At 41.5% G+C, this 22,987-nt stretch overlaps 1 protein-coding gene across 2 annotated transcripts in view; it reads right to left on the reverse strand.

Annotated features, from left to right (window-relative positions):
- The window catches only part of YTHDF2 (YTH N6-methyladenosine RNA binding protein 2), a 33,002-nt gene that overhangs the window by 8,677 nt on the left and 1,338 nt on the right, over positions 1-22,987 (reverse strand). For both annotated transcript variants that reach the window (XR_004988979.2, XM_036443743.2), the window contains exons 3-4: positions 22,366-22,445; positions 17,347-18,933 (exon numbers count right to left, since the gene is read on the reverse strand). Coding sequence is in view for 1 of the 2 variants with exons in the window: in XM_036443743.2 (XP_036299636.1) it covers positions 17,347-18,933; positions 22,366-22,445 (1,667 nt within the window). In the remaining variant the exon portion in view is untranslated. The remainder of the gene's footprint in view (positions 1-17,346; positions 18,934-22,365; positions 22,446-22,987) is intronic.

The raw sequence follows: 22,987 nt of genomic DNA on the forward strand, positions 1-22,987 counted from the left end.
TCAATGGATGATTCTCTCTCATCATTGATGTTTCTCTCTCCCCCTCTTCCTTCCTCTATGAAATCCATAAACACATTATATATTTTAAAATCTTAGTTTGGACAACTTTAGTTGTCCCCTAAACCCTAACCTGCTGCTAGTGGGCCCTAACCACTAACCTGCTGCTCATCCCATATTCCTTATTCCTCAATTCCTTATCTGTAAAATGAAACTTAAAATTATCTAACTCTAAAAAATTAATGTTCCCACAAAAAGGAAGACACAATAAAAGGAAAACTAAATGTAAAACTTAAAACATTAAACCCTTGCTCGGCCAGTGTGGTACAGTGGTTGAGCATCAACTTATGAACCAGGATGTTGCTGGTTTGATTCACAGCCAGGGCATGTGCTTGGGTTGCAGGCTCAATCCCCAGTAGGGGGCATGCAAGAGGCAGCCGATCAATGACGCTCATCATTTCTGTTTCTATCTCTCTCTCCTTTCATCTCTGAAGTCAATAAAAATATATGTAATGCAAACACTAAAGCCTCTTAGAAGTAGCCATAATGCCGTTAAAGAGATTATAACATGAAGCTACATGTGTAGGATATTAAACTAAAGATACTGCCGTTTTTTTGTTTGTTTGTTTGTTTTTAATTTCAGAGAGGAAGGTAGAGGGAGTGAGAAACATCGATGAGAATTATTAATTGCCACCTCCCACACACCCCTACAATGGGGATTGAGCCCACAACCTGGGCATGTGCCCTTGACTGGAATTGAACCTGGGACCCTTCAATCCTCAAGTCAATGATCTATCCACTGAGCCAAACCAGTGAGGGCGACAGTCACCTTTTAATGGACAAAAAGTATAGGCAATTCACCAGAGGCTCATAATACTGACAGTTAAGGGAAAGTAAGGGAGGATGGGGGTAAGGGGAAGAGATCAACCAAAGGACTTGTGTACATACATATGGGCCTAGCCAGTGGCCATGGACTGGGGGGGGGGGATATCTAGGGAGGGGTTTGGGATGGGAATGGGGGAATAAGGACAATTATGTGAGACCATAATCAATTAAAAAATAAATAAATAAATAAAAAATACTGACAGTTGATGAAAAGCCACTCAAAAGATCCTTTCAGCTTTAAAGTACTGAAAGGTACAGCCGGGCTTATCAGACACGTGTGAATTCTAAATTGTTTCTCAAAATTAAGTCTTGAGACTAGCTAGGGCAGGACAATAGTACTAAGAAAACTTTAGAAATCAAACTTGCAAGAAAATAAACAAGAGGACTGAGCAGTGGAGGTTACACAAAACTTCACTGAGATACATAATCCTGGAGTACTCAAACTTGAAATATAAGAGAATCACCTACAGAACTGATAGAATTCAGATTCCAAGGCCTCCACTCCAAAGAGACTCATTCAATAGCCTAGGGAAGACAAGAACCTGCAATGTAAGGGTTCCCAGATAGTAACTTACACAAACTGAGTAACTTCTCTTCAGTCAATTCTAATCATGTAAGAAATACCTAGGGAGCTTACTAAAATTTCTAGATTGTCTGGGGGCAGAGACTAGTTATCAGTATTTTTATAAATATTTTCCAGATGACTCAAAGTTTATTTTAAATCAGCTTTTTTTTTTTTTAGGGCCCCACCCTGCTCCCCTCCCTGTCACATTGCAGTTTACCTATGGACTACAAGTAATGTGTCATAAAAGACTGAATTACCCAAGAACTTGTCTGGGTTCTACTTCTAGCCCTACCATTAAAGTAATCTTGCAGTTTGTGTACAAAATGAAAGTGGGCTAGACTAAATCCTTCCCATTCAATTTTTGTTTAATATATATATATATTTTTTATTGACTTCAGAGAGAAAGAGAAACATCAATGATGAGAGAGAATAATTGATTAGCTGTCTCCTGCACCTCCCACACTGGAAATCGAACAAGTATGGTATGTGCTCTGATTGGGTATCAAACCATGACTTCTTGGTTCATAGGTTGCTGCTCAACCACTGAGCCATGCTGGCCAACCCCACTCACTTTTATAACATTATCCAGAACCATTTGTTTCTCCTTATTTCCGCTGCCTTAACAGCAACTTTCACTAGGTTAGGTAGAGTAGATCCAATTCACTCCATTTTGATGCTCATGATGAGGAATGCTTAAACCCAAGTGCTCCATTAATTATGTTCTTCTGATATATCCACAAAGAGGTGACTGGCTACTGGCATCAGTAGGTAACAGAACATTAACTGTCTTAAATAGTAAATGTAAAGATGGAGCAAGGTACAAGAACAAAAAAGACTTCTGGGTCAAAACAAATTCCAGCTCTTCTATATTCTGTGTGTCTTGAAAATGTAATTTCTTTTTTAATAACTTCCTTTTATTATATTCTTTTTACAATAACCCTAACCTGCTGCTCATCCCATATTCCTTATTCCTTAACTCCCTATCTGTAAAATGAAGATAATCTTAACTATTCTAGGGGATTATGATAAGGGATTAAAGGTATGAAAATTGCCTAACATACGGATGTCCAAAGCAATGGCTAAATATGGGTAAATACCTGAATAAGGGGGAAAGGCAGAATAAAACACTCTACAGAATATAACTGTATAAACCACTTGTGTAGGTAAAGAAGAGAAAGAAAAATGCCAAAATGAGAAAAATTATGACTGATTTATTTTTCTACACTTTTGTTCTTTGATTATACAGTGGAACCTCGAACTTAATTTGTTCGGGAAAGCTGTTCAAGAAATGATCTGTTCAAAAACAATCATTTTACCCCATTATACATAATGTAAATTGAGCCTTAGCTGGTTTTGCTCTGTGGATAGTGTCAGCCAGTAGACTGAAGGGTCCCAGGGTTCAGTTCCAATCAAGGGCACATGCCCAGGTTATATAGGCTCGATCCTCAGTAGGGGGCATGCAGGAGGCAGCCAATATTGATATCTCTCTCTCTCTCCCCCTCTCTGCCTTCCTCTCTGAAATAAAATATATTTATATTTTATAAAAAATATAAGTTGAATTAATTCATTCCAGATCTCCAAAAGATTTCCTGTTTTAGCCTGTCTTATATAAAGTGCATATCTAGTATCTATAATATCTCTAATATTAAAGCATAATATGCTAATTAGACCGGACAGCTGAACGACTTTCCAGACAAAGCCGCTGCGACAAGGGCAGGGCCAAGCAGGCATGCAGAATGGTTAGGGCAATGAGGCAGACAAGCTGAGTGGTTCAGGGCAATCAGGCAGGTAGGCAGAGACAATTATAGGCGATCAGGCAGGCAGGCAGGCAGGCAGGCAGGCAGGAGAGTGGTTAGGAGCCAGTGGTACCAGATTGCTAAAGGGATGTCCAACTACCGGTTTAGGCTCCATCCTGAATCAGCAGTCGGACATCACTTGAGGGTTCCTCAGATTGCGAAAAGGTGCAGGCCGAGCTGAGGGATCCCCCTCCCCTGCCCCTGTGCACAAATTTCATGCACCAGGCCTCTAGTAATCTAGTGTAAAAAAATATTTTTTTTTCTTAAATTTATCAGTCACTTCAGCACTCATTCCAGGGGTGTCTTTCAGGTCAGAACACAGCATCTTTGCTTGTTTATATATCACTGCCTCTGAAATGGCTGTCACTGGCTAACTGCTTTTCATTAATTCAAATCAACAGTTTTTCTACCTTTTCAATTGCCTGTGTTCATTGTTTCTTTCACACCCTTAGCAACATTAGCACTCTGATAGCCTCTTTATGTCTTAAAATTATGCTAATCATGATTTCACCAACAACAAAAGCATTCTCTCCTTTGTTGCCTGAGAGATGCTTGTTTTCATGCTAAGATATCAGCATGAAGGGGTCATCAGGTCAAAAGAGGAAGTTTGGTTCCATAGCAGAGACATTTTTTCTGTGAACAACTTGGTCAGAAACAGAATTGTTCTAGATGGGAGATGTTTGAGTTGACTGTATTTTACTATGAAAAACAAATGCAAAGACTAAAATTTAGAAATATAAAATTTGCAGAGCACAAGTTTTTTTTACATGTAAAAACACTTTTAAAAGTCCTATATGCTATCCACACAGATTACCAAAAAGTTCATATGAACCCAAAAGCTTACATAAGTCTACCTTTCCTAAATGGCTTCATGGTTACACAAGAGATATGGCCAAATGTTTAACTGACATATGTAAAAGAATACTAATTACCTCGTAAGAACCACCACATGTTGCAATAGCAGTAAGTGCAAATGAGTTAGAAGAGTAACTGCCTGCCTCTTCCCTTTCCCCTCCATATCCAATAGTCCAAACTTGAGGGTTAGCCATTTTCTTCCTTCATCTTTCCATTATCTTTTCCTACCCATCCTTCCAGACACAACTTGAGCCCAGTCTTCCATAAAAATGTCTTGATTCCACCCTAATTGGTCTTGCAATTCTTTTCCTCCGCACTTGGGTCTCATAAAGTAAAACTACCACTTTAATATACTGTCCTGTACTGTTTCATTTATGATATCATCTCATAACTTGGTATCTTCTCCCGATGACTAACTGGACTAAAATTAGTTCAATGAGGAACTGTTTATTCAGGAAGGGATGAAAACCAATAGGGTATTATTTATTGAGCTAATTGTTTTAACCAGAAGAATTTGGTCCACAGGAAATAGCAGCAGCATGCTACAGACATGACACACTGAAGTTCAATCTGCAATAATATTGTCTCCATCACTTTAAGTCTAAACAATCAATAAAAATCAAGTCCTGGTTTGTATATAGCATTTGCCAATTTCCATGGTGCAAACAAAATGGCTGATTTCAAATATCAATGTGGTATCACTGAATGTGGGGTTGAGAAAAGATGTACAATAGCAGGGGGGTTTTTGGTGTTTTTTTAAAATATTTTTATTGATTTTTATGGAGGAAGGGAGGAGAGACATAGAAACATCAATGATGAGAGACAATCATTGATCAGCTGCCTCCTGCACACCCCACACTGGGGAGTAAGCTGGCAACCTAGGCATGTGCCCTGACAGAGAATCGAATTCGTGACCTCCTGGTTCATAGGTTGATGCTCAACTATTGAACCACACCCACCGGGCTACAATAGCAATAGCAGTTTTATATATTGATGCAATAGAGGTAAATTACCCTAAAAGTAATGAATTTGAATATTTATTATAGTTTAATGGTAATAATTACACTTTACGTTTCTATAGTTTAATGGTAATTTATATTACAAATAATTTATATTGTAATTTAATATAAAACCTTTTAACACAATGTATTTAATTTTAAATTTACATAATTTCTTTCATAATAACTGTGTTTAACAACCAGCTTGATAAAATTCTTAAAAGCTGGAGGAGGATCCAAGATGGCTGCTCGGGTAGACACCTAACCGCAGCAGCACACAACAATTTCAATGGAATACAACTAAAATGTAGAGTGGACATCGCCCAGAGCTACAGGTAGTCGACTGACTGAAAATTCTACAACAAGAAGGAAAGAGAAAACCAGAAGGAAAATCAGAGGAGCTGAAAAGAAGCCTAAGGTACGGAGACATGCTGCACGCCCGCACGCAGGCGCGCGCAGAGAGGTCGCAGCCGGAGAGGAGAAGAGGGCTGGGTGCTGCCTGGCGTTCCCTAGCAGGAAGGAAATAAAACCCCCAGCCTGGGCTAAACCCCCGAACCGGCAGCGCTGACCCCCAGTTATGAGCCAGACCCTGGGGACCCAGGCTCCGGTGGGGGAGACGGGGCTGAGAGGCGGAATCCCAGGGGAGCAGCGAAAAGCAGGGCCGCAGGAGTCGCACGCACTTTGCGCGCAGAGGACTGAGTGTTGACTCTGATGCTGGATTACCTTAGCCGGAAGAAACAAAGCCTCCGGCGGCGCTGAGCCTCAGTCCGGACCGCTCTGAACCCCAGTCCTGGACCAGACCCTGGGGACCCAGGCTTGGGCAGGGGGAGACGGGGCTGTGAGGCGGAATCCCAGGGGAGTGGCGAAAAGTGGAGCCCCCAGAGTCGCGCGCACTACGCGCAGAGGACAGTCTGTTGACTCTGATCCTAGACTCCCCTAGCGGGAAGGAGAAAAAAAAAAAAGCTCCAGACTGGAGGAATGCGACAGGGAGCAGGAGCCCCTGCCGGACACCAGCCAGCCGGGCGCCGGCAGGGAGCTGGGCGACGGGGCCCCTGGGGGGGAGGGGGGTGCCCCCGAGCCATCGACCTCTGAGCTCGGTCAACAGAGCCAAGGCCAGGGGCTGCTTCCTGGGCGGCGCCGACCCCGGCAACAGGCTGGAGCTGCGCAGGAGCCCGCGGAGAACAAAGGGGTGCCACAGGCCAACCTGCTGAGCTCCCAGGACAAGGAGGAAGAAACCAAAGTTCTCAATGTGAAGAAATCAAGTGAGAGCAAAAGACAGTAAAATTACTTAAGAAAGAATACAAAGGAGATCTTGAAAAATCAAAGACTAAGTCAGAACTCAACTCACCAGCCAACATTGCAACATAAATGCGTTTAAAAAAAAAAGGACAGAATGTTGGAACAGCGGCGGACAGGCCTAGAGTGCCCAGGCACAAAGCAATGGCAACCGGGCCCACAGCAGCAACGGCCAGGCCCCAGAGCAGCAGCAGTCAGAACCAGAGCAACAACAGCCAGCACTGGAGCAGCCAGACCTGGGGCAGTGGCAGCCAGGCCTGAGGCGGAGGCAGCCAAGCCCAGGGTGGCCAGTCCAGGAATACCCAGACCTGGAGTGGCCAGACCCGGAGAAGCCGGGCCCAGAGCAGCTGGGTTGGGAGCAGCCAGGTCCAGAACAGCAGTAGCCAAGCCCGGAGCATCCAGGCTGGGAGCGGGCCCAGAGCAGCCGGGTCTGGTGCGGCCAGGCCCGGAGCAGCAGCTGCCAGACTGGGAGCGGCCAGGCCCAGAGCAGCCGGGTCTGGTGCGGCCAGGCCCAGAGCATCGGTTGCCAGGCTGGCAGCGGCCAGGCCCGAAGCAGCCGGGTCGGGTGCGGCCAGGCCCGGTGCAGCAGCTGCCAGGCTGGGAGCAGCCAGGCCCGGAGCAGCCGGGTCGGGTGCGGCCAGGCCCGGAGCAGCAGCAGCCAGGTCCAGAGCAACTAGGTCGGGAGCGGCGGTGACCAGACCCGGAGCAGCTGGTTGTGGAACGAACCAGAGCAACAGAGGCCAGGCCCGGAACAGCTCGCTTCTTGCCTGCCCCTGCCCCACGGCTGCCTCTCAGACATGGCTGGAAACTTTTGTGGGAACTTGAGGGTCTGCTGAATCAAGTGATGAAGGCTTAGATCTGGATGTGTCTTAGATCTGGATGTGTTGAGTTAGTATAGCGCTGGGGTGTTGATCTGTGAGTGCCTTGGGTGGGGCCTGGATGAGGCTGGTTGACCTATTTGGAAATGTCTTTTGTGTGAAATGTATCATTGGGCATGTGGTGGTATTATTGATATGAGAAAATGCTAAGTAACTGATTTACTATCTGAAAAGGGATTTACTATCGGGGAAAGGGAGGGAGGAAGAGACTGAACATAAACTGCACCTATAAATGAGGACAATGGGGGATGGGGAGGGGGCAGAGGGTGGGGTGGGAACCTGGTGGAGGGGGGAAGAAATGAGGAACCTTTGTAACAATATGAACAATAAAAATTGATTAAAAAAGGGGATCCAAGATGGCTGCGCCCAGGTGAACACCTAGCCGCAGCCGCACACAACAATTTCAATAAAATACAACTAAAATATAAAAAGGACATTGCCCAGAACTACAGGAAGGTTGACTGACTGGAAATTCTACAGCGAGAAGCAAGGAGAAAACCAGAAGGAGGCGCGGAGGAGCTGGAAAAGCCCAAGGTACGGAGACGCGGCGCGCGCGGAGAGGACGGAGCCGGAGAGGAGGGAGGCCGAGTGCCTGGCGGGCGTTCCCGAGCGGAAAGGAGATAAAACTCCGACTGTGCTGGGCCCCCGACTGCTCTGATCCCCAGTTTTAAGCCAGACCCCGGGGACTCAGGCTCATCCATAGGGAGCCGGGCTGTAAGGCAGAACCCCGGGGAAGTGGCGAAAGGAGGTCCCAGCGGTGTGCACACTGCGCACAGAGAAAGGACGGTCGGCTGTGCCGCGGGATTGCCCTGACGGGAAGGAGACTGGGGCTCCAGACTGCTCTGAACGCCACCTCCAACTCCACTTCCAACTGAACTGAACCCCAGTTCCGGGCTCATTGGGGGAGAGCACAGACTGTTTGGCAGCAGGCGAAAATCGAGGGCACCTTTCTCTCAGAGGCGCCGGCAGCGAGCACTGAAGGACCCGCATAGGGCGGGGCTGACAGAAGCCAAAGCTGCAGGCTCCACCCTGAAACCCCGTCCCATCTGTAACTGCGAAATGAGACAACAAAATAGATCACAAATGAAAGAAATGGAGGACAAAAAGCGTCTGGATATAGAGTTCAAATCTACGCTTACAAGGTTTTTCAAGAATTTCCTAGAAAAGATGGATAAGGCCTATGAGGATATGAAAAGAGATCAACTAGAATTAATAAGGAGTCAACAAGAAATGATAAGGGATCAACAAGAAATAAAGAATACATTGTCTGAAATAAAAAATATTTTACAGAGTCCTAAAAACAGAAGGGAAGATCGCAAGATTCAAGTCAAAGATTTGGAACATAAAGAGCCAGAAGACACTCCTCCACAGAAGCTAGAAGGCAAGAGAATCCAGAAAATTGAAGATAATGTAAGAAACCTCTGGGACAACTTCAAGCGAACCAACATCAGAATTATGGGGGTCCCAGAAGATGAGAGAGAGCAAGATATCAAAAACATACTGAAAGAAATAGTGATAGAAAACTTCCCCCATCTGGTGAAAGAATTAGACTTACAAGTCCAGGAAGTGCACAGAACTCCAAACAAAAGGAATCCAAAGAGGACCACACCGAGACACATCATTATTAAAATTCCAAGAGCAAAAGACAAAGAGAGAATATTAAAAGAAGCAAGAGCAAAGAAGGTAGTAACCTATAAAGGAGCACCTATACGATTGTCAGCTGACTTCTCAACAGAAACCATGCAGGCCAGAAGGGAATGGCAAGAAATATTCAAGGTGATGAATAGCGAGAACCTACAGCCAAAAATAATCTACCCAGCAAAGCTATCACTCAGAATCGAAGGCCAGATAAAGAGCTTCACTAATAAAAAAAAGCTAATGGAGTTCATCACCGCCAAACCAGAATTATATGAATTGCTGAAGGGGGTTCTTTCAGAAGAGAAGGTAAACAAAGATAAAAATTATGAACAACAAATACATAACTATCAACAAGTGAATCTAAAAACCAAGGAAATTAAAAAAAAATCTGATGAACAATATTAACTGTTGAATATAATAGAATCAGAGGTATGGAAGGGGAGTGAACTGACGATTCTTGGGGAAAAGGGGAGAGGGGGGCGTGGGAAGAGACTGGACATAAACTGTGCACCTATGGATGAGGACAATGGGGAGAGGGGAAAGGGCAGAGGGTGGGGTGGGAACCTGGTGGAGGAGAGCAATGGTGGGGGGGGAAAAAAGGAACATTTGTAATAATATGAACAATAAAAACTTATTAAAAAAAAAAAAATAAAAAATAAAAAAAAAAAAGAATCAACCAATGAATGAATAAATAAGTGGACAAACTGAAAAAAAAAAAAAAAATTGATTAAAAAAAAAATTCTTAAAAGCTAAACAGTTGGCCCACAATTAGCCAACTCCAACACATCATTGGACTTCCACTGAAATAAATACCAACACAACCACATATTAGCTATGAGACCCTGTATAAATAACTCTGTGTCTGGTTCCCCATCTGAAATATGAGAATGATATATTAGATGTGATAGCTAAACTTTTATGCTCATTATGCTCCAAGCACTTAAAATGTGCCAAGCACTGTGATATCCTGAGTGATTACTCATTCTATTTGACATGGTTCAAATGTTATTTCCTCTATGAAGCCTTTCTTAATTTTTCCAAATTTATCACTGTTCTCCAGAAAACCAAAACAGTTCTTCATTCCTCTATTACAGTTCTTTTAAAAATATGTTTTATTGATTTTTTTACAGAGAGGAAAAGAGAGAGATAAAAAGTTAGTAACATCAATGAGAGAGAATCATTGACCACTGCCTCTTGCACACCTCCTATTGGGGATGTGTCCACAACCAAGGTATATGCCCTTGACCGGAATCAAACCTGGGACCTTTCAGTCCATAGGCTGATGCTCTATCCACTGAGCCAAACTGGTTACAGTTCTTAACCCATATTTTATTCATTCCGTTGTCCTCCTAATAATGCTGTCTGACCCTAAGGCAGGGGTGATACCTTGTTTATCTAACTAGGCAATTAACAAAAACATTTATTGAAAGATGGATACAGCCTTAGCTGGTTTGGCTCAGCGGATAGAGTGTCGACCTGCAGACTGACGGGTCCCGGATTCAATTCCAGTCAAGGGCACAATCCCCAGTAGGGGGTGTGCAGGAGGCAGCCTGATTAGTGATTTTGTCATCATTGATGTTTCTATCTCTCTCTCTCTCTCCCTTCCTCTCTGAAATCAATAAAAATATATTTTTAAAAAAGAAAGATGGATACAAATAAAGGACATAGTTCAAAGAGATACAAATTCAGAATCACCTATTTCCTAGACCTCCTTTAAGGAGGCTGCAAGAAGGCTTTTATCAGCCAAAAAGCAAGGAAACTGATGAGTAATGCAAATAGAATTTCCTCAACCCTTCTGGTAGAAAAACAAGTAAATCCTGCAAGACCGAAGTATATATAAACAGCCTTAGAATTTTATAAAAGTTGTTTTGTCATTCCAATTTATTTTTTTTAAATATATTTTATTGATATTTTACAGAGAGGAAGGGAGAGAGATAGAGAGCTAGCTAGAAACGTCGATGAGAGAGAACCAATGAGAGAGAAACATCGACCAGGTGCCTCTTGCACACCCCCTACTGGGGATGTGCCCGCAACCAAGGTACATACCCTTGACCGGAATCGAACCTGGGACCTTTCAGTCCGCAGACCGACGCTCTACCACTGAGCCAAACCGGCTTCGGCTGTCATTCCAATTTAAAAAGGATGTCCACCAACTAGTTTTGAAGAAGTAATTTAAAAGAGCAGCAGAGCCCTGACCAATTTGGCTCAGTGGATAGAGTGTCGGCCTGCAGACTGAAGAGTCCCAGCTTCGATTCCGGCCAAGGGCATGTACCTTGGTTGCGGGCGCATCCCCTATCAGGGGTGTGCAGGAGGCAGCTGACTGATGTTTCTCTCTCATTGATGTTTCTAACTCTCTGTCCCTCTCCATTCCTCTTTGTAAAAAATCAATAAAATACATATTTAAAAAAAAAACAAAAACACAGCAGCAGAGAAGGGAAATGCTAAATGGGAAGAAACAATACCCATGGTTATTTATTTCCTATGGACTTAAGAAAACAATATAATTGGCTAAAGTATTGTTTTCTTTCTCTGGCTTTGTATCACTAAAAATTGGCTATTTTTAAATTTTTTCTAAAGATTAAAAATGGAACCAAGGTGATTACTTTAAATGTTTCTCAACAGGGGGCAAATGCCCAAATTAAAGGGTTAGGACAGTGGTCAGCGAACTTAAACTTCTTCTAACTGCCACTTCTTCAAAATAGATTCGTCCAGGCCATGGTATTTTGTGGAAGAGCCCACATTCAAGGGGCCAAAGAGCTGCATGTGTCTCGCGAGCCGCAGTTTGCTGGCCACAGGGTTAGGATAAGGAAAAAATGGCTCTAAGAAAAATAAAAACCCTGTCCTGACCAGTGTTGCTCAGTGGTTGTGGTTGGAGTGTTGGTCCACACAGCCAGGATTTGTGGGTTCGCTCCCCATCCTTGTTGGGGATTTTTGGGGGAGGGGGCAGCCGGTTGATGCGTCTCTCTGAAGAGCAATGGAAGAAATATCCTCAGGTGAGAATTGGCAGGGGAAGCCCTGGCCAGGTAGCTCAATTGATTAGAGTGTCATCCCAATACTTCAACTTGGGAGTTTAATCCCCGGTCAGTTCACATAAAAGAATCAACCAATGTATGTATAAATAAGTGGAACAACAAATCGATGTTGCTCTCTCCCTTCCTTTCTCTCTAGCCTCAAGTCCTTATTTTTTAAATATAATAAGTATTTGGGTCAGAAATTATATTTAACAGCTTCAATTCCTCTTCCAATACCTCAAATGTTATCTGGGGCCAGCTGTCCTTGGTTTCTCTGATCTACATTCTCCCATGTATTAATCTTCCCTATAACATCCTATCCTAGATAATAAAAGGGTAACATGCAGAACGACAGGTCACTATGACATGCACTAACCACCCAGGGGCAAATGCTCAACCCCCTGGTGGTCAGTGTGCTCCCCCAGGGGGAGCTCTGCTCAGCCACAAGCCAAGCCTCTCCCACCTCCTCGGCAGCACTAAGAACATCCGGCAGATGGCTTAGGCCTGCTGCCATTAGTCGGACATCCCCCAAGGGCTCCCAAGCTGCCAGAGGGTTGTCTGCCAGCTTAGGCCCGATCCCCCAGGGAGCAGGCCTAAGCCGGCAGGTGGACATCCCCCAAGGAGTCCTGAACTGTGCGAGGGCACAGGTCCTGTTGAGGGACACTGGGCCTCTAGTATCTAATAAAAGATCTTTCAGTTTCTTCTTTAAACCCTTCATTTTTAGAAAGTTTTCCTTTAACTTGTATCCATTGGTTCTAGTGCTATCTTTGGAATAGAGAATAAACCCACCAGCAGAGCTTTAAAAGCATTTTATAACAGCTACTATGTTTCATTTCAAAATGATCTCTTCTAAGCTAAACATTCCATCAAACACTAAGAAACTATTATGAGAAATAAGATAACATATATGAAACATATTGTGGGACGTGATATATATGTATTCAGCAATGATAATTACTATTACCACATACTGATACACCTTTACTTCCAAACAAGCTTCCCATCACTTTCCATTAAAAGGTCACATCACAGCCAAAGCCGGTTTGGCTCAGTGGTAGGGCGTCCGTCTGCGGACTGAAGGGTCCTGGGTTCGATTCCGGTCAAGGGCATGTACCTTAGTTGCGGGCACATCCCCAGTGGGGGGAGTGCAGGAGGCAGCTAGTCGATGTTTCTCTCTCAACGACGTTTCTAGCTCTCTATCTCTCTCCCTTCCTCTCTGGCAAAAATCAATAAAATATATTTTTTTAAAAAAAAGATCACATCACAGAGCTGCTTCATCCTGATTCAAATTAGACTTTATTCCTAATTCTTCTAAACTCTCAATACTTTTTCAAGCCAACTTTATACTTGACCTTAGATTTCTTCTGTATCAAATTAAAGTGCATACACATTTCATTCAATTCCCTTCTATTAATCTAATCTCCAAACTTCCCTCCTGGGAAACACACTCCACAAATGCCAATTAGACCTTTTTTGTTCAAGTTATATCTATACAGTGTCACAGATTTGGGCTGTTTATGAACCACTCTTCCCAAACACCTATTTTCTATATATCTTCAAGATCCAGCTAAGAGATCACTTCTTCCAGGATCTTTCTATGACCAATCCACCCACACCCCAGGCTGGGTTTGGCAATCTTCAAGCTTTCAAATTGGCACCCTGTGCATACCTTGAGAAAACACTTTCTGTTTTACACTGTTACCTGTGCCACTAATGTAAGGCTCTCTCATAGTTACTAAACTCCTGGTCTAGTACACAGTCAAGTTGTTCAAAAAATAAAAATAAAAGGCTTCTTCTCAATTCTTAAACAGCATACTAAATTTTAAGTATATCCAAATACACTCCAAATCACATCTTTAGGTCTTCTACTTAGGAAATTTTAGAGGATTTTAAGAAATCCTTTTAACCTCACCTAATAGCAAAAAATTTTTTAAATATACACCTTGAGCTGCTGTCACTATAACCACATCCTCTTTAAGAGAATACTACAAAGTCCATCAAAAGTGATGTCACAGCTGAAACCGGTTTGGCTCAGTGGATAGAGCATTGGCCTGGGGACTGAAAGGTCCCGGGTTCAGTTCCGGTCAAGGGCATGTACCTTGGTTGAGGGCACATCCCCAGTAGAGGGTGTGCAAGAGGCAGCTGATTGATGATTCTCTCATCGATGTTCCTAACTATCCCTCTCTATTCCTCTGTGTGAAAAGTCAATAAAAAAAAATATTTAAAAAAAAGTGATGTCACAGAATATGTAACAATTAGGGAAAGGTTCTAAGCAAACACAAGTTACAAATTGTATCTATAGTATACAACAAAGCAGACCACATGTCAGAAGTTTCAAGCCAGAGGGCTCTAATGCTGCAAGGTTCCATGATACTGAATTATATCATGTGACAGAAAGTCAGTAATAATGCTAGGCAAAAATGGCTATAATTTTGCTTCAGTGTGTTCTGCCAAGATACATGCCCAATCTCAAAACTTTGGAACAACTATGACATCATTTTCAGGATGAAGGTTAAGTATTTTCCTACATATAAATTACCATGCCCATTTGGCATGAAGATTTTTTGCAATCTTGTAAATAATACAAAGGCACACATACAAACACCAAACCTAAGAAGGCTATCTACTGCCCCAATGAGCTATGGGTCCCATTCTCATCAAACCTGTTTTGTCTTGGAAGCCTAGTAAAGACTAAAATAATAGTTTACAGTCACTTATGTAAGGATGTTAAAGAAAACAGTGGGCAACAGAGGAGTAAAGTAATACTGATAACAGACCTTCCTGAAAGCCCAATAAAGCTCTTACAGAAGCTAAACTAAAAAGTAATCTGACACATATAATCAAAGCTTTATATTTTTTTCCTGGTGGTTTGTTCCCCAACCTGAGAACAATTAAAATACGCCAAGGCCTTTATGGAATGATTTTTAAGAAAGATCCATTAGTTAACTTCATAAAGACCCTAAATATGATCATATTCACTATTAAAACATAAGACTGGTCAATTTCAAAATATGAATCTTACGCCTACTTATGAAGTTCAATTATCATGCACTGAACCACTCAAGTGAACTTAATACACATACATACTTGATTAAAAGTTTACATAAATTAACAGTCCTCTTGCTTCTTCATTTTTAAACCAGTTTCTCCATGGTTCTAACACATAATACCAGTTTATCTTAGTATCTACAGTTCTAAAGTTATTCCTGTCTCTGCTTTCCTGCTTTTAAATCACAAGATGCTTGCAGATGAAAGAAACTGATAGATATTATGCATGTTCCAAATGGTTAAACCAAGCACCTGGACACCCCTTCACATGTTAAAAATCTGTCATGCCACTACATGGTGCCAAAAGGTCACCCTTGTATCTCTAGAAATAGGTTATCTGTGAAATCTTTAGAGCCTTTCAGATGTCTGGCAAAAATAACCACTAAACTATCTTTTTCTACAAGATTATTGAAGATTTTAAGTTAAACTTTGGGGAAAATAAGAGTTTAAAAGACTAAAAAGGATAAAATTTCTGACAGCCAACTTTTTGTTAATCTGGCTCTATATCCCCAATACTTTTGGCATCACTGATGAGTGTATCTCCATTTATATGTCTGTACAAGTTAGAATATAAAACGGCAACCATTATACTTTAGTTGAACTACTACGCACTCTGATCCTATGTTAAGGAGGTGAAAAATCTACCAAAGAGCCCTCCTCCTACTGTTCAAATGATTAAGTTTTTATAGAGGCATAATAAATGCCTCGGTTGCTACTTCAAATATATAAGGTACCTATGAATTCATAACAAATTTAAGAAAAATATATTTACATAACTTGTTAGGTTTTGTTTTTATTTTTAATTAAATTTATTGGGGTAACTTTGGTTAATAAAATTATATAGGTTTCAGGTGTACAATACATTTATAATACATCTTCTGTATATTATATTGTGCATTCACCACCTCAAGTCAAGTCTCTTATCACCACATATTCTTACAACCTCTTCTACCTCCTTCCATCCCCACCCCTGGGGCTTATTTTGCATTTAAGGATAACTACTCAGGATTCTCAATCATTCATTTACAGATTTTTTTTTTAATATATTTTATTGATATTTTACAGAGAGGAAGGGAGAGAGAGAGCTAGAAACGTCGATGAGAGAAACATCGACCAGCTACCTCTTGCACACCCCCTACCGGGGATGTGCCCGCAACCAAGGTACATGCCCTTGACGGGAATCGAACCCGGGACCTTTCAGTCCGCAGACCGACGCTCTACCACTGAGCCAAACCGGTTTCGGCAGATTTTTTTTTTTTTTTTTAATTCCTCCTTGCCCATAATCTTTCTACCTATTTCCTACGTATTATGTATGTCTAAATCCCCATCAGTATTTTATATCCTTCTTTTATGGTCCTGAAGTTTACATTCATTCAGTACACAAGGACCAAGTAGCATTACCAATTCTTTAGTTTGTATCTATTCTCCATCACTCTAACAAGATTCCCACTTGTTACAAAGGAAATAAGAGAAAGCAACTCTTTAGAAATACAACAAAATGTTAGGAGCCAAAAGGTCAGTGCCTTTTGTGATTATCCACGTTTTATGAAATAAACATTTCACTTTTCCAATAGAAAAAAAGGTTTTGAAAAAAAGCAAGCAGAACATCAAAGATAACAGCAAGAAAGTTACGTTCTTAAAAACATCCACTTAATGGCCCAGTCAGCATGGCTCAGTGGTTGAGCATCAACCTATGAACCAAGAGGTCACAGAGTTCAATTCCAGGTACATGCCCAGGTTGCGAGCTCCATCCCTAGTGTGGAGTGTGCAGGTGGCAGACAATCAATGATTCTCTCATCATTGATGTTTCTATCTCTCCCTCTCCCTTCCTCTCTTAATTAAATAAAAAAATATATTATTTAAAACATCCACTTAACATTGCCAGTTGTCAGAAAGCAGGCTGAAAAATGATGGCAAAGCTTGGTGAGACACCAGCTCTTGGGGAGGGGGAAAACCACAGTACCCATTAAGCCAAAAGTTTATTACTACAGAACTTGTAACTTTTTTCTTTGCCTTATTACAGCCACAATCTTTTCCAAATTTAACTTACTTCCATAGTTTTATCACTTCAATCATTCCTTTGATTTCTTTCAGGCTCATTCTTCACCTCTTTCTACATCATATAAATTCATTTTCTATACATTGTTTTCCCTTAAGCACAGTTCTGTCCTCCATTAGTATTCCCACATTCCTTTACACTAAGGTTCAAGTAGTTAAGACCCAATTATACTCCCATAAAGGACTAAACTGTTATATGACACTCGTGTTATTTTTCCAGAGCTTTTATTAAAGCTTTTATTATTCAGTATAATACCTCTCCTGTTCTTTCTAGTTCCTTCTCCCCTTCCCTAAAAGTCTTAAGAATTGTAAGCGGATTACCTTTTTAACACTTTCTTCTTCCTCTTGGCGTTTCTCATAGTGTGAGAAGTCATCAAAAATGGAAGTGGTGTGCTTGTAGCCGGCTATGATTTTCAACACCTGCTTAGCCTTTTCCAGAGGCACTTCCTGAGTGTCCCTGGAGTTGGTCACTGGTTTATTCTCGTTGTTCTCTAGGCGAATGTGTCGCAGCTGGCTATTGGGAACGTCCTTCACAAAAATCCACCTGACATCAAAACGACCCTTCCATTTGTCCTGGGACCACACACCTGCACATGTGTTGTAGTCCACAGCAGATTTCATTTCCGCAACGCCACAGAAGTGTCCACTGCCGTTGACACTGAAAAGTAAGTAAACGGGGCCTTTCCCGTTCATGGAGCGATAAGCAGCATCCAGTCTCTTGTTACCATGCTCTGTGCTGCACCAGATATTATACTTAATGGAACGGTGGATATCGTCCTCAGAGTAGCTCTTAATGATGAAAACCCGGCCATGTTTCAGATTCCAGTCAAAATCCTTAGGGTTATAATTATTAATGGACCGTAGCTTCTCCAACACTGGGTGAGGTTCTGAAGGAGTAGATCCAGATCCAGCCTGAGACTGTCCTACTCCATTACCATCCACCCCGTTATGACCAAACCCACTGCCACGGTTCCGAGGTGCTACCCAGCGGGTTGGCTGAGCTGCCTGTTGCTGGACGGAGAGCTGGGCAGGCTGTGGTGGAGGTGGGGGCAATGGCTGTGTCTGTTGCCCTACTGATGCTTGAGCCACTGGTGGGCTATTGTTAGCCTGTTGACCAACAGGCTGGGGAGACCCCTGGGCTGGCTGCTGACCTATATTCTGAACCAAAGCCTGTGAGGGGGCTTTTGCCACAGGACCCTTGTTATCCCAAGTTCCAATATCCATGTTATGCTTTATCGGGGGTGGTGGAAGACTTGACCCTGCGATGCCATTCTTTGCCTTCAACTTAGGTTGCTGTTTAGCAGGCTTGCTAGCAATATCAGCCCAAGATGCTGGTTTTGGAGGAGCAATGGTAGCTGGAGGCAAACTATTAGAAGCCACAATGTTATTAGTAATGGACCCAGTACCAACAGCAGAGCCTACAACTTTTGGAACATTGCTTGCAACTTCTGTGCTACTCAACTTCAGTGCTGCCATCCCTTGGTCTATAGTATTCATGCCAGGAGCTTTATTGAGGGTCTCACTGGCGAAAGCAGACTGTCCATCAATCATGGCTCCACCTAAGGAGCTAGGTGCATAAGCATAATTGCTACTATATCCAGAGCTCTGAGTAGACTGTCCCTGAGAACTGCTATTTCCCCAAGCTGAGAAGTCAATACCACTGGGAAAGAAATTAAAACCATGCTGACCAAGAAACGGAGTGCTACCAAGGGCTCCTGGCTGTCCAAACATTGCATCTGGTAGGAAGTGAGGCTCTCCGTTGCTCAGTTGTCCATAAGAAGTTAGATAGGGCATGGCTGTGTCACCCCCAGTGGACCAAGCAGCTTCACCCAAAGAATAGGAGAAGCCAATGGAGGGACTGTAGTAACTGGGTAGGTAGGAATCTGACATGGCAGTATATGCATTATTCTGTGGAAGAAGAAAAAAACACAACTAAACTAAACACAAAAATAAACAATCAGGACATTTCCTTTCCCAAGTATTCATATAATTCAACTATTTCATCCACCACCATAAAAAAAGAGAGTGACCATTTCACATGGTCACATCTCAACAACTATTAAACTATTAAAACACCATCCTATAATAGGTAAAAACAGGACAAAAAGAATTGAAAATTTAAAGTTCTCTCCAAAAAATCTGTGTAGCCATTCCTCAGCCATAAACCAAAAAACAAGGTTCTGCAACTATATTTAAATAGCAATAGTGTCTGTGTGTCATGAAAACTTCTTAAATCTTATTAGTAAATATTTTAATGGTATGATTTTTGCATTCATAAATCCTGCACTTTATTCTGTTAAAATATTGGTGCATGAATTTATTTCCTTTTTTAAAATATATTTTTACTGATTTCAAATAGGAAGGGAGAGGGAGAGAAAGAAACATCAATGATGAGAGAATCATCAATCGGCTGCCTCTTTCACACTCCCTATTGGGGATCAAGCCCGCAATCTGCAACCTGGGCCAATGCCCTAACCAGGAATCAATCTGTGATCTGGTTACATAGGTCAATGCTCAACCACTGAGGCACACCAGCCAGGCTATTTTCAATTACCAAAGTATAACTGAATTTACTTATTCAAATTAATTAAATATATAAAGACATTTTGGTATGTGTCAAATAAGTTTGTGTTTTTAAAACACACACACACACAAACACGGTTGCCCTAGCCAGTTTGGCTCAGTGGGGCCTGCGGACTCAAGGGTCCCAGGTTCAATTCCGGTCAAGGGCATGTACCTTGCTTGGTTGTGGGCACATTCCCAGCGGAGGGTGTGCAAGAGGCAGCTGATTGATGTTTCTCTCTCATCGATGTTTCTAACTCTCTATCCCTCTCCCTTCCTCTCTGTAAAAAATCAATAAAATGTATTTTAAAAAACAAGGTTCACTACATCTAATTTACAGTGGTAGCCTCTTGGCAAACCATCTGGGAACATAAACAGATGTCACTATTTAATTATAACCTGGAAAGGAAATGTACAGTGGCTTCCAGAGAAAAAAACTAGAAAAATGTTGTTACCTGTTCTGCTTCTCTTATAAAATGAATAGCTATAATCTAAGATGCACATTGAATTTTTCCATTAAAAACAGAGAAGTATATCTCAGTCTGTGTGACACAGTGGTTGAGCATCAAACTATGAACCAGAAGGTCACTGTTTGATTCCCAATCAGGGACATGCCCAGTTGTGGGCTCCATCCCCAGAAGGGGGTGTTGCAGGAGGCAGATGATCAATGACATTTCTCTCTCACCAATATTTCTCTCTCTCCCCCCCCCCTCTCCTCTCACTCTGAAAATGAATTTTAAAAAACATATAAATTATACAGGAGTATAATTCGAAAGATACCATACAGTCCATTACTTTTAAAAAAGGAATTATCCTAAAGAAGAAACAAAAATATAAACTTATATGCAACTAGTCTTCACATTGCAAAAACTTCAATCATTCTTGATTTTATTTTAGTTTGTGCTGAACCTATTTCCCCCCTTTGTTTTTTTTATAAATTCTATAGCTCACAGAATAGTCCCTTAAATGAGAGTATTTAAGCTAGAGATAATATGGAGTTTTATTCTTAAGAGATTTGGATAAATACCACTATCTTAAGCCTTAAGTTTATATTACCAAAAGTAAGACTACTACTCCCTAGCCACTAACACACATCTCTTGAAGATTAAACATTTCCAGTCATGTGGTTTAATAAAATGTGCTTTTCTCTGCCAATTTAAATTTTCCCTAAAAAATAAAGTAAAAATCAAACTGTATTTCCACACATAGACTTCTCTTAAAATTAAGTATTTCTCAAAGATAGTGTTAAAACTTTAGCAAATCCATATTGTATTAAAAATTCAGTCTATAGTGGCTGGATTAAGCCTGAAGCATTACTCCAACATAAATGATGAGAAATTGATAAAAAAAAGTTGAAGAATTACTTTTGAAAGTAAACTACAACGGACAGACTCTCAGATCTATTCAACCAAGATTTCTATTTCCTCACAACATATTTTTTAAGTTTATTTGTTATTGTTGACATTATGATTCTCCTCAAAATTTTTTAACATAAAGACATTTAAGCTTTAGGTTACTTGAGAAGAAAAACAAATTCACTATCACTGGTTATGCCATTATACAGCTAAATGCCTACAACTGAACTAGCAGGTTCTCACATGCCACTGAACTCAAAAATCTGAATTACACAATGTTTCACAAGAACTACCTAGAATTATATTTCCAAATGCTCCCACTCTCCCTGTTATAATTACGTAAGCAAACTACTTCAATAGCAAGAATCTATTAATAGTTCATTCCTCTACTTCCTTCCCTACTTTTCCTGATTAACTGGTTATCCTCTGTAAAAACTTTTTTCCAATCACTTAAGTAAGTTCTATATATTCAATGCAGAAAATTTTACATAAGAAATCTTTAAAGTTTTATGTAAGAATTAGGTCCAAATATGGACATACACTAATATGCCAAGTTATTCTAGACTATTACATCTATCACACAGCATCTGTTCAGAATTTATATAAATGTTCCATAAGCTTTTTCTTCTTTTAGGGTATTTTGGTTTATTAATCTGGAAGCTTTATTTGCCACAACTTTGTAACTATGTCTTTGGGACAAAAGTTATTTATACAAAAGAGCTGCCACATTAAAAAAGTTTCTATATATACAGGTCATGAACCTGTATGCAACTAATCTTCACATTAGAAGATAGTTTAAATTACAAAAACCTCAATAATTTTTATCTTAATTTGTGCTACACAGTATTTTACCTTTTTTTTAAACTCCATTTTATAAATCCTATAGCTCCCTATATGGGAATCCAAACTTGTTCTCTATAAATATAGATACAGCTCAACTCGAAAAACTAGAACCTAACGGCAAAATAGTTCTAAGATCCCACTAACTAGTTAGCAGAGGAGAAAACCCAGTTCTGCAGGGTTGAATAAATTTCAGGTGACTAATACTTTTATTAGTTTTTCCCATCACATATAAATCCAATTTTCAGGGGGGGGAGGGTTTGGGGTGAAAACTCAGAATGTTTAACACTAAAAAGGATTAAGTTTTACATTGTATACTCTTGGTAAGAGGGAAGAATCGCTCAAACAGGTGTTACTGCTAGCACACTGTAAAGTGCATCAGAACTAGTCTCACAATACACTATGTTTGCTGACAAGAGAGATGGAAATCCTAAGAATCGATAACATTTGTAACAACTTTTTACAACACAGTGACTAGTAGGAAGAAAGTCACCCCGAAAGTGAGACTCATCCACAGGGAAAAAGAAAGAATGCTAATTAATATATACTCTTTGATCAGGAATGTAAATGGTTAATTACTCACGGGCCTTGCCTGGGGGCTCAAGTAAGGTTCAAAATCATCATCATTTAGTCCATCCTTTTGATGTACAGATCCATTTTGTACTAAAGGGAAAGAATTCAAATTAAGAACGTCTCAGTCATACACGCTCCCAACCCAAAGTAACCAAATATATCCCAACCAGAGGAGGGGGCGGGGGACCTTACTAAACAGAGCAATCACATTTGCGTTTCAAAAAGCGAAGGACGAGCATGAACGCTCAGCAGCATTTCGTCCATAAAAAACGTCTCCCTCCACCCAAAGCAAAGTGGATCCAAAAAGGTCATTTTATTGGCTCCTCTCGATTTCCCTGCCCTCCCGCCTCCCCCAACCCCCTCCACTCGGGTCACATGTGAGAGTTACTTCCCAGAGTGCGATCCACGAGGATGAAAAACAAAGGCCTTCTGAGACCTACAGGAAACGGAGGACCTGAGACATTTTTCAGAAACCGAGGCCACCCCCACCCTGGGTGAATAATTACTCCTTGTTCCGCCGAAAAAGCTGTTCGCCAGCTGCGAGAACACGCCGGGAGAAAAGGGTCCAACACGCGGGAGTGCGAGGCACCTGCGAACCCGGGGGCTTCCCTCCGAGAGGCCCGGCCCCGGCC

The sequence above is a fragment of the Pipistrellus kuhlii genome, unplaced genomic scaffold (assembly GCF_014108245.1).
Source record: "Pipistrellus kuhlii isolate mPipKuh1 unplaced genomic scaffold, mPipKuh1.p scaffold_m20_p_2, whole genome shotgun sequence".
Classification (NCBI taxonomy): domain Eukaryota; kingdom Metazoa; phylum Chordata; class Mammalia; order Chiroptera; family Vespertilionidae; genus Pipistrellus; species Pipistrellus kuhlii.